This window comes from Cyanistes caeruleus, chromosome 38, assembly GCF_971803275.1.
Source record: "Cyanistes caeruleus chromosome 38, bCyaCae1.hap1.1, whole genome shotgun sequence".
Classification (NCBI taxonomy): Eukaryota; Metazoa; Chordata; class Aves; order Passeriformes; family Paridae; genus Cyanistes; species Cyanistes caeruleus.
In genome coordinates, this window is record NC_141739.1 from 294,064 (window position 1) to 310,649 (window position 16,586).

Consider the following 16,586-nt stretch of genomic DNA (forward strand, 5'->3'; position numbering starts at 1 on the left):
GCTTTAAACGGCCCCAAAATCACTCAAAATTGATTTGAATGGCCCCAAAACCACACAAAATCTATTTAAATGGCCCCAAAACCACTCAAAATTGCCTTAAATGGCCCCAAAATCACTCAAAATTGATTTATATGGCCCCAAAACCACTCAAAATTGCCTTAAATGGCCCCAAAATCCAGCTAAAAATCGGAATTCTTCCTGAGTCCCACCCCGAGACCCCCAAAAAACACCCCCAAAAAAAATCCCGAATAGCTGGTGGCCCTAAATGGCTTTAAATGGCCCCAAAATCACTTAAAATCGATTTAAATGGCCCCAAAACCACTCAAAATCGATTCAAACGGCCCCAAAATCACTCAAAATTGATTTAAATGGCCCCAAAATCACTTAAAATCGATTTGAATGGCCCCAAAATCACTCAAAATCGATTTAAATGGCCCCAAAATCACTTAAAATCGATTTAAATGGCCCCAAAATCACTCAAAATTGCCTTAAATGGCCCCAAAATCCACCTAAAAATCTGAATTCTTCCTCAGTCCCACCCCGAGACCCCCAAAAAACACCCCCTAAAAAAATCCCGAATAGCTGGTGGCCCTAAATGGCTTTAAATGGCCCCAAAATCACTTAAAATCGATTTAAATGGCCCCAAAATCACTCAAAATCGATTTAAATGGCCCCAAAATCACTTAAAATCGATTTGAATGGCCCCCAAATCACTCAAAATCCACCTAAAAAATTTGAATTCTTCCTGAGTCCCACCCCGAGACCCCCAAAAAACACCCCCCAAAAAATCCCGAATAGCTGGTGGCCCTAAATGGCTTTAAATGGCCCCAAAACCACTCAAAATTGCCTTAAATGGCCCCAAAAACACTCAAAATTGCCTTAAATGGCCCCAAAATCACTCAAAATTGATTTAAATGGCCCCAAAATCACTCAAAATCGATTTAAATGGCCCCAAAATCACTTAAAATCGATTTAAATGGCCCCAAAATCACTTAAAATTGATTTAAATGGCCCCAAAATCACTCGAAATTGATTTAAACGGCCCCAAAACCACTCGAAATTGATTTAAATGGCCCCAAAATCACTCAAAATCGATTTAAATGGCCCCAAAACCACTCAAAATCCTCCCTAAATCCCCCCAAAACCCCCTCAATCCCCCCAAATCCCCTTAAAATTCCTCTTATTGCCCCCAAATCCTCCCCGAATCCCCCCCAAATCACCCCAAAATACTCCTATCTCCCTAAATCCCCCCCAAATCCCCCCAAATCACCCCAAAATCCTCCCCAAATCCACTCAAATCACCCCAAAGTCCTCCTATCTCCCCAAATCCCCCCAAATTCTCCCCAAATCCCCCAAATTCCCCCTAAATTCCCCCCAAATCCCCCCAAATCCCCCCCAAACCCCTTCAACCCCCCCAAATCCCCCCAAAATCCCCCCCAAATCCCCCCAAGTCCCTTCAACCCCCCCAAATCCCCCCCAAATCCCCCCAAAATCCCCCCAAATCCCCCCCAAATCCCCTCAAATCCCCCCAAATCCCCAAAAATCCCCCCAAATCCCCCCCAGGACCCCCCAAACCCCCCCAAATCCCCCCCAAATCCCCCCAAATCCCCCCCAAATCCCCCCAAATCCCCCCCAAATTCCCCAAAATCCCCCCCAAATCCCCCCCAAATCCCCCCCAAATCCCCAAATCCCCCCCAAATCCCCCCAAAATCCCCCCAAATCCCCCCAAACCCCCCCCGAACCCCCCAATCTCATCCCCGTCCCCCCCAATTTCCCCCCCCAGCTCCGGAGCCCCCCCAGCCCGGGACCCCCCGGCCGCCCCCCCCCGGGCCCGAGGTCATCGTGGTCCCCCGGCCCAGCCCCCAATTTGGGGGGGCTCTGCCCACCCTGCCCCCCCCCGAGCCAGGTGAGGATTGGGGGGTCTGGGGGGGTCTGGGGGGGATTTTGGGGGGGGATTTGGGGGGATTTGGGGGGGGTTGGGGGGTCCTGGGGGGGTCCTGGGGGGATTTTGGGGGATTTCGGGGGGATTAGGGAGGGATTTGGGGGGATTTGGGGGGGATTTGGGGGGGATTTGGGGGGATTTGGGGGGGGTTTGGGGGGTCCTGGGGGGGATTTGGGGGGGATTTGGGGGGATTTTGGGGGGATCCTGGGGGGGTCCTGGGGGGATTTGGGGGGGGTTTGGGGGGTTTGGGGGGTCCTGGGGGGGATTTGGGGGGATTTTGGGGGGGTTTTGGGGGGGATTTTGGGGGGGATTTGGGGGGATTTGGGGGGATTTGGGGGGATTTTGGGGGGGTTTTGGGGGGGATTTTGGGGGGATTTTGGGGGGATTTGGGGGGATTTTGGGGGGGTTTTGGGGGGGATTTTGGGGGGGATTTGAGGGGATTTTGGGGGGGATTTGGGGGGATTTGGGGGGATTTGGGGGGATTTTGGGGGGGATTTGGGGGGATTTTGGGGGGATTTTGGGGGATTTTGGGGGGGTTTTGGGGGGGATTTTGGGGGGATTTTGGGGGGATTTGGGGGGATTTTGGGGGGATTTGGGGGGATTTGGGGGGATTTGGGGGGATTTGGGGAGGATTTGGGGGGGTCCTGGAGGGGATTTGGGGTGGATTGGGGTGGGATCCATAAAATTCCCATAAAATTCTCATAAAATCCATAAAAAATTCTCATAAAATTGCAAAAAAAAAAATCCTATGAAATTCATAAAAAATTCCCATAAAATTCCAAAAAAAATCCCATAAATTTCCAAAAAAAATCCCATAAATTTCCAAAAAAAATCCTATAAAATTCCAAAAAAAATCCCATAAAATGCCAAAAAAAATCCTATAAAATTCTTTAAAAATTCCCATAAATTTCCAAAAAAAAATCCCATAAAATTAAAAAAAAAATCCCATAAATTTCCAAAAAAATTCCCATAAAATTAATTAAAAATTCCCATAAATTTCCCAAAAAAATCCCATGAAATCCCCACGAAATTCCCACGGAATTCCCGCAGTTTCCCAGTGCCTGCGGGACCCCTCGGTGTGCGGCCCCGGGCGCTGCGTGCCCCGGGGGGGAGGGGGCTACACCTGCCTGTGCCAGGGGGGCTTCTGGCTCAGCCCCCAGGGCACCCATTGCGTGGGTGAGTGGGGAGGGGGCTCGGGGGGGTCCCTGGGGGGGTCCTGGGGGGTCCTGGGGGGTCCTGGGGGGTCCTGGGGGGGATTTGGGGGTCCTTGGGGGGGTTTAAAGGGGATTTGGGGGGGTCCCGGGGGGGATTTGGGGTTTTTGAAAGGGTCTGGGGGCTTCTGGGGGCTCTACCTGGTGCTCACCTGGGCACACCTGGGGACACCTGGGGACACCCAAAACACACCTGGGGACACCCAGAACACACCTGGGGACACCCAAAACACACCTGGGGACACCCAGAACACATCTGGGGACACCTGGAGATACCTGGGGACACCCAGAACACGCCTGGGGACACCTGGGGACACCTGGGGACACCCAAAACACACCTGGGGACACCTGGGGACACCCAGAACACACCTGGGCACACCCAAAACACACCTGGGGACACCTGGGGACACCTGGGCACACCCAAAACACACCTGGGGACACCTGGGGACACCTGGGGACACCCAGAACACACCTGGGCACACCCAAAACACACCTGGGGACACCCAAAACACACCTGGACACACCCAAAACACACCTGGGGACACCTGGAGATAACTGGGGACACCCAGAACACACCTGGGGACACCCAGAACACACCTGGGGACACCTGGGGACACCTGGGGACACCTGGAACCCAGTCTAGAACCCAATCTAGAACCGATCTAGAACCGAGTCTAGAACCGATCTAGAACCGAGTCTAGAACCGAGTCTAGAACCGCTCTAGAACCGAGTCTAGAACCGATCTAGAGCCGGTTCTAGAACGATCTGGAACCCAGTCTGGAACCCAGCCTGGAACACACCTGGACACAGCTCAGCTCACCTGGGGACACCTGGGGACACCTGGGGACACCTGGGGACACCTGGGGACACCTGGGGACACCTGTGCCCAGGGTGACACCGACGGGGACGGCGTGGTGGCATCTCGGGAGGGTTTTTGGGGATTTTGGGGGATTTTTGGGAATTTTTTGTGATTTTTGGGGGATTTTTTGGGATTTTTTTGGGAACTTTTTGGGATTTTTTTGGGGATTTTTTTGGAATTTTTTGGTAATTTTTTGGGAATTTTTGGGGGGATTTTTTGGGATTTTTTTGGGATTTATTTGGAATTTTTTTTTATTTTTGGAGGGAATATTTTGGGGATTTTTTTGGGAATTTTTGGGAAATTTTGGGGAATTTTTTGGGAACTTTTTGGGGAACTTTTTGGGAATTTTTTTGGGAAATTTTTGGGATTTTTGGGGGGGATTTTTTTAGGTTTTTTTGGGAATTTTGGGGGGATTTTTTGGGAAATTTTTGGGATTTTTTTGGAAACTTTTTGGGATTGTTTTGGGAATTTTTGGGGAAATTTTTGGGATTTTTTGGGGGATTTTTTTAGGATTTTTTGGGAATTTTTGGGGGATTTTTTTGGGAACTTTTAGGGAATTTTGGGAACTTTTTGGGATCCCACCTGTGCCTAGGGTGGCATTTCGGGAGGGATTTTTTGGATTTTAGAGGATTTATTTTGAATATTTTGGGGATTTTTGGGGGAATTTTTTGGTGAATTTTTTGGGAATTTTTGGGGAACTTTTTGGGATTTTTTGGGGATTTTTTGGGATTTTTTGGGGAAATTTTTGGGATTTTTTGGGGGATTTTTTTGGAATTTTTGGGAGATTTTTTGAGATTTTTTGGGATTTTTTGGGGAGTTTTTTGGTAAATTTTTGGGAACTTTTTGGAAATTTTGAGGGGATTTTGGGGGGGATTTTTTTAAATTTTTTTAGGATTTTTTGGGAATTTTGGGGGGATTTTTTGGGGGATTTTTTTAGGATTTTTTGGGATTTTTTTGGGAACTTTTTGGGAATTTTGGGAACTTTTTGGGATCCCACCTGTGCCCACCTGTGCCTAGGGTGGCATCTCGGGAGGGTTTTTTGGGATTTTTTTTTGATTTTCGGGATTTTTGGGAATTTTTTTTTATTTTTTTTTGATTTTTGGGATTTTTTGGGAACTTTTTGGGAATTTTGGGGATTTTTGGGGATTTTTTTTTTATTTTTTTTGATTTTCGGGATTTTTTTGGATTTTTTTTTTTATTTTTTTTGGATTTTTGGGATTTTTTTGGGAACTTTTTGGGAATTTTGGGATTTTTGGGATCCCACCTGTGCCCACCTGTGCCTAGGGTGGCATCTCGGGAGGGTTTTTTGGGGATTTTTTTTTTGATTTTCGGGATTTTTGGGAATTTTTTTTTTATTTTTTTTTATTTTTGGGATTTTTTTGGGAACTTTTTGGGAATTTTGGGATTTTTGGGATCCCACCTGTGCCCACCTGTGCCTAGGGTGGCATCTCGGGAGGGTTTTTTGGGATTTTTTTTTTATTTTCGGGATTTTTTGGGATTTTTTTTGGATTTTTTTTTTTATTTTTGGGATTTTTTTGGGAACTTTTTGGGAATTTTGGGAATTTTGGGATCCCACCTGTGCCCACCTGTGCCTAGGGTGGCATCTCGGGAGGGTTTTTTGGGGATTTTTTTTTTGATTTTCGGGATTTTTTGGGATTTTTTTTTAATTTTTTTTGATTTTCGGGATTTTTGGGAATTTTTTTTTTATTTTTTTTGGATTTTTGGGATTTTTTTGGGAACTTTTTGGGAATTTTGGGAATTTTGGGATCCCACCTGTGCCCACCTGTGCCTAGGGTGGCATCTCGGGAGGGTTTTTTGGGGATTTTTTTTTTGATTTTCGGGATTTTTTGGGATTTTTTTTTTTATTTTTTTTTTATTTTTGGGATTTTTTTGGGGAACTTTTTGGGAATTTTGGGAATTTTTGGGATCCCACCTGTGCCCACCTGTGCCTAGGGTGGCATCTCGGGAGGGTTTTTTGGGCATTTTTTTTTTGATTTTCGGGATTTTTTGGGAATTTTTTCGGATTTTTTTTGGATTTTTGGGATTTTTTTGGGAACTTTTTGGGAATTTTGGGAATTTTGGGATCCCACCTGTGCCCACCTGTGCCTAGGGTGGCATCTCGGGAGGGTTTTTTGGGGATTTTTTTTTTGATTTTCGGGATTTTTTGGGAATTTTTTCGGATTTTTTTTGGATTTTTGGGATTTTTTTGGGAACTTTTTGGGAATTTTGGGAATTTTGGGATCCCACCTGTGCCCACCTGTGCCTAGGGTGGCATCTCGGGAGGGTTTTTTGGGGATTTTTTTTTGATTTTCGGGATTTTTTGGGAATTTTTTCGGATTTTTTTTTGATTTTTGGGATTTTTTTGGGAACTTTTTGGGAATTTTGGGAATTTTGGGATCCCACCTGTGCCCACCTGTGCCCGCAGACATCGACGAGTGCCGCCAGGTGCCCCCGCCCTGCTCCCCCGGGCGCTGCGAGAATTCCCTGGGCAGCTTCAGGTGCCTCTGCCAGGCCGGGTTCACCTCCGAGCCCTCCGGGAGCGAGTGCCGAGGTGAGCTTGGGGACACCTGGGGACACCTGGGGGGACATGGGGACACCTGGGGGGACATGGGGACACACCTGGGGACACCTGGACACACCTGGGGACACCCAAAAACACACCTGGGGACAGCTGGGGGGACATGGGGACACCTGGGGACACCTGGGGACACACCTGGGGACACCTGGGGACACCTGGGGACAGCTGGGGGGACATGGGGACAGCTGGGGGGACATGGGGACACCTGGGGGGACATGGGGACACACCTGGGGACACCTGGACACACCTGGGGACACCTGGGGACAGCTGGGGACAGCTGGGGACAGCTGGGGACACCTGGGGACACCTGGGGACACACCTGGGGACACCTGGGGACACCTGGGGACAGCTGGGGGGACATGGGGACACACCTGGGGGGACATGGGGACACCCAAAAACACACCTGGGGACAGCTGTGGGGACATGGGGACACACCTGGGGACACCTGGGGACACCTGGGGGGACATGAGGACACACCTGGGGACACCTGGGGACACCTGGGGACAGCTGGGGGGACATGGGGACACCTGGGGACACCTGGGGACACACCTGGGGACACCTGGGGGGACATGGGGTCACCTGGGGACACCTGGGGGGACATGGGGACACCTGGGGACACCTGGGGACAATGGGGACAGCTGGGGACACCCAAAACACACCTGGGGACACCTGGGGACACCTGGGGACACCTGGGCACACCTGGGCACACCTGGGCACACCTGGGCACACCTGGAGACAGCTGGGGACACCCAAAACACACCTGGGGACACACCTGGGGACACCTGGGGACACCTGGGGACACCCAAAACACACCTGGGGGGACACCTGGGGACAGCCCAACCCTCACCTGTCCCCACCTGTCCCCAGACGTGGACGAGTGCTCGGGGGTCTCCCCCTGCTCCCCCCACGGGCGCTGCCTCAACACCCCCGGCTCCTTCCTGTGCCAGTGCCAGCGCGGCTACCGGGCCACCAGCGCGGCCACCGCGGCCACCAGCGCGGCCACCGCGGCCACCACCTGCCAAGGTCAGACCCCGGGGGACACCTGGGAGGGGCCAGCACCCCCGGGTGACCACAGGTGACCCCTCCAGAAGGTTCCACCACCCCTGGGCAGGTGCCACCACCCCCAGGTGACCCCTAGGTGATCCCAGGTGACCCCAGGTGACACCCAGGTGACCCCTCTAGAAGGTTCCACCACCCCCAGGTGACCTCAGGGCGGTGCCACCACCCCCAGGTGACCCCAGGTGACCCCAGGTGTCCCCAGGTGACCCCAGGTGACTCCAGGTGACCCTCAGGTGACCCCCAGCTGACCCCAGGTGACCCCAGATGACCCCCAGGTGACCCCAGGTGACCCCAGGTGACCCCCAGGTGACCCCAGATGACCCCCAGGTGACCCCAGGTGACCCCAGATGACCCTCAGGTGACCCCAGGTGACCCCAAGTGACCCCAGGTGACCCCAGGTGACCCCCAGATGACCCCCAGGTAACCCCAGGTGACCCCAGGTGACCCCCAGATGACCCCCAGGTAACCCCAGGTGACCCCAGGTGACTCCAGGTGACCCCAGGTGACCCCCAGGTGACCCCAGGTGACCCCAGGTGACATTTCCTGGTGTCCCCCAGACGTTAACGAGTGTCTGGAGGGCGATTTCTGCTTCCCGCACGGCGAGTGCCTCAACACGGCCGGATCCTTCCGCTGCCTCTGCGCCGACGGCTACACCGCGACCGCCGAGGGCACCGCCTGTGTCGGTGGGTGACACCAACGGGGACAGCGTGGTGGCATCTCGGGGGGGTTGGGGGATTTTTTGGGAATTTTTTGGGAATTTTTTGGGATTTTTTTTGATTTTTTTTTGAATTTTTTTTTAATTTTTTTTGGGATTTTTTTTGAATTTTTTTTGAATTTTTTTTGAATTTTTTTAAAATTTTTTTTAATTTTTTAAAAATTTTTGGGGTTTTTTTTAGGTTTTTTTTAGTTCTCTGGGGATTATTTAGGGCTTTTTGAAGTTTTTTGAGGTTTTTGGAGGTTTTTTTTGGGTTTTGGGATTTTTGGGGGTTTTTTAGGATTTTTTTGGGGATTTTTTGGGAATTTTTTTTGAATTTTTGGGGAATTTTTTTTTAATTTTTTGGGGGTTTTTTGGGAGTTTTTTGGGTTTTTTTGCGGGGATTTTTAAGGATTTTTTTCCTGAGGTTTTTTTGGGTTCTTTTGGGTTTTTTGAGGATTTTGAGGTTTCTTGGGTTTTTGGGTTTTTGGGGTTTTTTTTGGGATTTTTTTGGGAATTTTGGGGGTTTTTTGGGGGGGTTTTTTGGATCCTTCCGCTGCCTCTGCGCCGACGGCTACACCGCGACCGCCGAGGGCACCGCCTGTGTCGGTGGGTGACACCAACGGGGACAGCGTGGTGGCATCTCGGGGGGGTTGGGGGATTTTTTGGGAATTTTTTGGGAATTTTTTTTGAATTTTTTAAAATTTTTTTTGAATTTTTTTTGAATTTTTTTTGATTTTTTTTGATTTTTTTTTAATTTTTTTAAATTTTGGGGGGGGTTTTTTAGGGTTTTTTTTAGTTCTTTGGGGATTATTTGGGGTTTTTTGAAGTTTTTTGAGGTTTTTGGAGGGTTTTTTTGGGTTTTTGGATTTTTTGGGGTTTTTTAGGATTTTTTTTGGATTTTTTTTGAATTTTTTTGAATTTTTGGGGGTTTTTTCTTGGGTTTTTTGGGGTTTTTTTTAGTTTTTTCGGGGATTATTTGGGGTTTTTTGAAGTTTTTGGAGGTTTTTGGAGGTTTTTTTTTGGGTTTTGGGATTTTTGGAGGTTTTTTAGGATTTTTTTGGGATCACAAAAAAATGCCCAAAAATAAAAAAAAAATCACAAAAAATAAAAAAAAAATCCAAAAAAAAAATCCAAAAAAAATCCCAAAAAATCCCCCCAAAATCCAAAAAAAAAATCCCATAAAAATCCCAAATAAATCCCCCCAAAAATCCCATAAAATAAATAAAAAAAATCAAAATAAAATCACAAAAAAAATCACAAAAAAATCACAAAAAATCACAAAAAAATGCCCAAAAATCACAAAAATAAATCACAAAAAATCCTAAAAGAATCCTAAAAAAATTCAAAAAAAATCCCAAAAGACCCCCAAAAAATCCCAAAAAAATCCCATAAAATAAATTAAAAATCACAAAAAAATCACAAAAAAATCACAAAAAATGCCCAAAAAACACAAAAAAACCACAAAAAATCCTAAAAAAATCCCCAAAAAATCCCAAAAAACCCTCCCAAAAATAAAAAAAAATCCCTTAAAATAAATTAAAAAATAAAAAAAATCACAAAAAATCACCAAAAAATCACCAAAAAATCACAAAAAAATGCCCAAAAATCACAAAAAAAATCACAAAAAATCCCCAAAAAAATCCCAAAAAAATCCCAAAAAAATCCCAAAAAAACCCCCCAAAAATCCCAAAAAAATTCCCTTAAAATAAATAAAAAAATAAAAAAGTCACAAAAAATCACCAAAAAATCACCAAAAAATCAAAAAAAAATGCCCAAAAATCACAAAAAAAATCACAAAAAATCCCAAAAAAATCCCAAAAAATCCGAAAAAAATCCAAAAAAAATCCCCAAAAAAATCCCAAAAAATCCGAAAAAAATCCCAAAAAAATCCCAAAAAAATCCCCAAAAAATCCGAAAAAAATCCCAAAAAATCCCAAAAAAATCCCAAATAAATCCCAAAAAAATCCCCAAAAAATCCCAAAAAAATCCTAAAAAAATCCCCAAAAAATCCGAAAAAAATCCCAAAAAATCCCAAAAAAATCCCCAATAAATCCCCAAAAAATCCCCAAAAAATCCCAAAAAAATCCGAGAAAAATCCCAAAAAAATCCCAAAAAAATCCGAAAAAAATCCGAAAAAAATCCCCAAAAAATCCCAAAAAAATCCCAAAAAATCCCCAAAAAATCCCCAAAAAATCCCCAAATTCCCCCAAATTCCCGAATAACCCCGAATTATCGCACCCAACCCCGCAGACGTGGACGAGTGCGAGCGCGGCGACGTCTGCGCCGGCGGGCGCTGCCTCAACACCGACGGCTCCTTCCAGTGCCGCTGCCCGGCCGGATTCCGCACGGAGCAGGACAAGGCCGAGTGCCGGGGTCAGCCGGAATCCGGGATCTGGGAATTAATTATTCATTCGGGATCTGGGAATTAATTATTCATTTGGGATGTGGGAATTAATTATTCATTCGGGATCTGGGAATTAATTATTCATTTGGGATCTGGGAATTAATTATTCATTTGGGATCTGGGAATTAATTATTCATTCGGGATCTGGGAATTAATTATTCATTTGGGATCTGGGAATTAATTATTCATTCGGGATGTGGGAATTAATTATTCATTCGGGATCTGGGAATTAATTATTCATTCGGGATCTGGGAATTAATTATTCATTTGGGATCTGGGAATTAATTATTCGGGATCTGGGAATTAATTATTCGGGATGTGGGAATTATTTGGGATGTGGGAATTATTTGGGATGTGGGAATTAATTATTCGGGATCTGGGAATTAATTATTCGGGATGTGGGAATTAATTATTCGGGATGTGGGAATTAATTATTCATTTGGGATGTGGGAATTAATTATTCATTTGGGATCTGGGAATTAGTTATTCATTTGGGATCTGGGAATTAATTATTCGGGATGTGGGAATTATTGGGAAGTGGGAATTAATTGAATTATTTGGGATGTGGGAATTAATTGGGATGTGGGGCGGGAATTGGGGGTGTAGGAATTTTGGGTGGGACCCCATTCCCATTGTTCCCATTCCCATTGTTCCCCTTGTTCCCATTGTTCCCATTCCCATTGTCCCCATTGTTCCCATTGTTCCCATTCCCATTGTTCCCATTGTTCCCACTCCCATTGTTCCCATTGTTCCCATTCCCATTGTTCCCGTCGTTCCGGTTGTTCCTGCCATTGTTCCCATTGTTCCCATTGTTCCCATTGTTCCCATTGTCCCCATTGTTCCCATTCCCATTGTTCCCGCTGTTCCCGCTGTTGTTCCGGTTGTTCCCGCGGCTGTTCCGGCTGTTCCTGTTGTTCCGGCTGTTCCGGCTGTTCCGGTTGTTCCGGCTGTTCCTGTTGTTCCGGCTGTTCCCGTTGTTCCCGCGGCTGTTCCGGCTGTTCCGGCTGTTCCTGTTGTTCCGGTTGTTCCGGTTGTTCCGGCTGTTCCGGCTGTTCCCGTGGCTGTTCCGGCTGTTCCGGTTGTTCCGGTTGTTCCCGTGGTTGTTCCGGTTGTTCCTGTTGTTCCGGTTGTTCCGGTTGTTCCCGTGGTTGTTCCTGTTGTTCCGGTTGTTCCGGTTGTTCCGGCTGTTCCCGCGGCTGTTCCGGCTGTTCCGGTTGTTCCTGTTGTTCCGGTTGTTCCGGTTGTTCCCGCGGCTGTTCCGGCTGTTCCGGTTGTTCCTGTGGTTCCGGCTGTTCCGGTTGTTCCTGTGGTTCCGGTTGTTCCGGTTGTTCCGGTTGTTCGGGTTGTTCGGGTTGTTCCGGCTGTTCCCGTTGTTCCCGCGGTTGTTCCGGCTGTTCCCGTGGCTGTTCCGGTTGTTCCGGCTGTTCCCGTGGCTGTTCCGGTTGTTCCGGTTGTTCCCGTGGTTGTTCCGGCTGTTCCGGTTGTTCCCGCGGCTGTTCCGGTTGTTCCCGCGGTTGTTCCCGCGGTTGTTCCCGTGGTTGTTCCGGTTGTTCCTGTTGTTCCCGCGGTTGTTCCGGCTGTTCCGGTTGTTCCGGTTGTTCCGGTTGTTCCGGCTGTTCCCGTGGCTGTTCCCGTGGCTGTTCCGGTTGTTCCTGTGGTTCCGGTTGTTCCGGTTGTTCCGGCTGTTGTTCCGGCTGTTCCCAGACGTGGACGAGTGTCAGGAATACGGGCCCGGGCTCTGCGGGCCCCAGCGGTGCCGGAACATTCCGGGATCCTATCGGTGCCTCCCCGAGTGCCAGCCGGGATTCCGGCCCGAGGGCGGCGAGTGCCGAGGTGAGGGATCCAGGAATTCCGGGAATTCCGGGAAATTCGGGATTCCGGGAATTCCGGGAATTCTGGGAATTCTGAGAATTTGGAATTTGGGAATTTGGGATTTGGGAATTTGGGATTGATCCCGAGTGCCAGCCGGGATTCCGGCCCGAGGGCGGCGAGTGCCGAGGTGAGGGATCCGGGAATTCCGGGAATTCTGGGAATTCTGGGATTTGGAATTCCGGGAATTCTGGGAATTCTGGGAATTCTGAGAATTTGGGATTCGGGATTGGGAATTTGGGATTCGCACGGGGGGCCGGAGGACACCGAGCCCCTGGGGATGATCCCAAACAATCCAAAAAAATCCCAAATTATCCCATAAAATTCCAAAAAAATCCCATAAAATCCCAAAAAATCCCATAAAATGCAGAATGAATCCCATAAAATTCAAAAAAATCCCATAAAATATGCGGAATGAATCCCGTAAAATTCAAATAAATCCCATAAAATCCGGAATGAATCCCATAAAATCCCAAAAAATCCCATAAAATCCAAAAAAAATCCCATAAAATGCGGAACAAATCCCATAAAATCCCAAATAAATCCCATAAAATCCAAAAAAAATCCCGTAAAATCCCAAATAAATCCCATAAAATGCGGAACAATCCCGTAAAATCCCAAATAAATCCCGTAAAATCAAAAAAAAATCCCATAAAATCCAAAAAAAATCCCATAAAATGCGGAACAATCCCATAAAATGCCGACTCCCGACGCAGACGTGGACGAGTGCTCCAACGGGACCCTGTGCGGTTCCCACGCCTCCTGCCACAACCTGCCCGGCTCCTTCCAGTGCGCCTGCGACCCCGGCTACGAGACCGCCCCGCACGGCCACCACTGCGTGGGTACGAGATCCCAAATCCCAAATATCCCAAATGTGATCCCAAATCCCATCCCAAATATCCCAAATCCCATCCCAAATATCCCAAATCCCATCCCAAATATCCCAAATCCCATCCCAAATATCCCAAATCCCATCCCAAATATCCCAAATCCCATCCCAAATATCCCAAATCCCATCCCCATCCCATCCCATCCCCATCCCATCCCAGTCCCTGCGACCCCGGCTACGAGACCGCCCCGCACGGCCACCACTGCGTGGGTACGGTACCCCAAATCCCAAATGTGATCCCAAATCCCATCCCAAATATCCCAAATATCCCAAATCCCATCCCAAATATCCCAAATCCCATCCCAAATATCCCAAATATCCCAAATCCCATCCCAAATATCCCAAATCCCACTGATCCCAAATATCCCAAATCCCATCCCAAATGTGATCCCAAATATCCCAAATCCCAAACCCCAAACCCCAAATCCCCCAAACCCCAAACCCCAAACCCCAAACCCCAAACCCCAAAACCCCAAACCCCAAAACCCCAAACCCCAAATCCCAAATCCCAAATCCCAAACCCCAAACCCTAAACCCCAAATCCCAAACCCCAAATCCCAATTCCCAATTCCCAAACCCCAAACCCCAAACCCCAAATCCCAAACCCCAAACCCCAAACCCCAAATCCCAAACCCCAAACCCCAAATCCCAAACCCCAAACCCCAAACCCCAAATCCCAAACCCCAAACCCCGACCCCAAACCCTGACCCCAAACCCCAAACCCCAAACCCCAAACCCCAAATCCCAAACCCCAAACCCCAAAACCCCAAACCCCAAACCCCAAACCCCAAACCCCAAATCCCAAACCCCAAACCCCAAAACCCCAAATCCCAAACCCCAAACCCCAAACCCCAAACCCCAAAACCCCAAATCCCAAATCCCAAACCCCAAATCCCAGATGTGGACGAGTGCCGGACCCTCCGCGGCGTTTGTGGGGCCGAGCGCTGCGAGAACGTCGAGGGCTCCTTCCTCTGCCTCTGCCCCGACCCCCGACAGGAATTCGACCCCGTCAGCGGCCGCTGTGGGGTCCCCCCGACCCCAAAACCCCCCCAAAACCCCCAAAACCCCCCCGAAATCCACCCCCCTGGATTTGGGGTGGCCTCGTGTTTCAGTAGGGCCTGTGGGGTCCTGGCCCCAAACGTCACCCGGGCCCAGTGCTGCTGCACCCTGGGGTGGGCTTGGGGTGTGGGGTGCCCCACTGAGCCCTGCCCCACACCGGGATCAGGTGAGGGACACCCCAAAAATCTCTGGGGTGAGGTTTGGGGGGGATATGGGGGTGTTTAGGGGGGGTTTGGGGGATTTGAGGGGGGTTTAGGGGATTTGAGGGGGGGATTTGGGGTGTGGGGTGCCCCACTGAGCCCTGCCCCACACCGGGATCAGGTGAGGGACACCCCAAAAATCTCTGGGGTGGATTTGGGAGGGATTTGGGGGGATTTGAGGGGGTTTGGGGGGGATTTATGGGGGGATTTGAGGGGGGATTTGGGGTGTGGGGTGCCCCACTGAGCCCTGCCCCACACCAGGATCAGGTGAGGGACACCCCAAAAATCTCTGGGGTGGATTTGGGGGGTTTGGGATGGTTTGGGGGGGATTTATGGGGGGATTTGGGGGGGATTTGGGGTGTGGGGTGCCCCACTGAGCCCTGCCCTACACCTGGATCAGGTGAGGGACACCCCAAAAATCTGTGGGGTGGATTTGGGGGGTTTGGGGTGGATTTGGGGGATTTAAGGGGGGGTTTAGGGGATTTGAGGGGGGGTTTATGGGGGATTTGGGGTGTGGGGTGCCCCACTGAGCCCTGCCCCACACCAGGATCAGGTGAGGGACACCCCAAAAATCTCTGGGGTGGATTTGGGGGGGATTTGGGGGGGTTTAGGGGGGTTTGGGGGGGGTTTGGGATGGTTTGGGGGGGATTTATGGGGGGATTTGAGGGGGGATTTGGGGTGTGGGGTGCCCCACTGAGCCCTGCCCCACACCTGGATCAGGTGAGGGACACCCCAAAAATCTGTGGGGTGAGGTTTGGGGGGTTTGGGGGGGTTTGGGTGGATTTTGGTGGATTTGGGGGGGATTTTGGTGGATTTGGGGAGGATTTGGGGGGATTTTGGGGGGATTTGGGGGGATTTGGGGGGATTTGGGTGGATTTGGGGGGATTTGGGTGGATTTGGGGGGATTCGGGGGGGATTTGGGGGGATTTTGGGGGATTTGAGGGGATTTTGGGGGATTTGGGGGGGATTTGGGGGGATTTGGGGGGGTTTGAGGGGATTTTGGTGGATTTGGGGGGGATTTTGGGGGGATTTGGGTGGATTTGGGGTGGATTTTGGGGGGATTTTGGTGGATTTTGGGGGGATTTTGGGGTGATTTAGGGCAGATTCGGGTCTGTGGAGCAGCAGCAGAATTTGGGGAGGGGGTCCCGGGCAGGATTTTGGGGTCCCTGACCCCCCCCCCCCCCGTGCCCCCCCCCAGAACCTCACCTGGCTCTGTGTCCCCACGGGCCCGGCCGCGCCCCCCAGAGCCCCCAGGGACCCCCCGCAGGTGAGCCCGGACCCCCCGCTGAGACCCCCGCCCATGGGGGGGGCCCGGGGGGGTCCCCGGGACTTTGGGGGGTCCCTGGGGAGGGGTCTCTGTGGTTTGGGGGGGGGTCCCGGTGACCCGGGGGGGGGTCCCGAGGGGTCCCTGTGACTTTGGGGGGTCCCTGGGGAGGGGTCTCTGTGGTTTGGGGGGTGTCCCGGGGGTCCCGGGGGGGGGTCCCGAGGGGTTCCCGGGACTTTGGGGGGTCCCTGGGGAGGGGTCTCTGTGGTTTGGGGGGAGGGGTCCCGGGGGGGTCTCTGTGATTTTAGGGGGGTCCCGGGGGGGTCCCGGGGGTCTCTCGGTGACCCGGGGGGGGGGGTCCCAGTGACCCGGGGGTGACTCGGGGGGGTCCCGGGGGGGTCTCGGTGACCCGGGGGTGTCTCAGGGGTCCCGGGGGGGTCCCGGGGGTCTCTGTGATTTTAGGGGGGTCTCAGGGGTCTCTCGTGCCCCCCCAGATGTGGACGAGTGCTCGCTGTTCGCCCCCGCGCTCTGCCGGGGGGGGGCTCCCGGTGCCCC

The 16,586-nt window shown here is 50.3% G+C and overlaps 1 protein-coding gene across 1 annotated transcript in view; it reads left to right on the forward strand.

Moving 5' to 3' along the window:
• The window catches only part of LTBP4 (latent transforming growth factor beta binding protein 4), a 40,617-nt gene that overhangs the window by 10,855 nt on the left and 13,176 nt on the right, over positions 1 to 16,586 (forward strand). The window contains exons 9-18 of the mRNA XM_086872086.1: positions 1,784 to 1,906; positions 2,993 to 3,118; positions 6,438 to 6,563; positions 7,458 to 7,613; positions 8,207 to 8,332; positions 10,597 to 10,719; positions 12,455 to 12,583; positions 13,336 to 13,461; positions 14,407 to 14,733; positions 15,966 to 16,034. Coding sequence (XP_086728212.1) covers positions 1,784 to 1,906; positions 2,993 to 3,118; positions 6,438 to 6,563; positions 7,458 to 7,613; positions 8,207 to 8,332; positions 10,597 to 10,719; positions 12,455 to 12,583; positions 13,336 to 13,461; positions 14,407 to 14,733; positions 15,966 to 16,034 — 1,431 coding nt within the window. The remainder of the gene's footprint in view (positions 1 to 1,783; positions 1,907 to 2,992; positions 3,119 to 6,437; positions 6,564 to 7,457; positions 7,614 to 8,206; positions 8,333 to 10,596; positions 10,720 to 12,454; positions 12,584 to 13,335; positions 13,462 to 14,406; positions 14,734 to 15,965; positions 16,035 to 16,586) is intronic.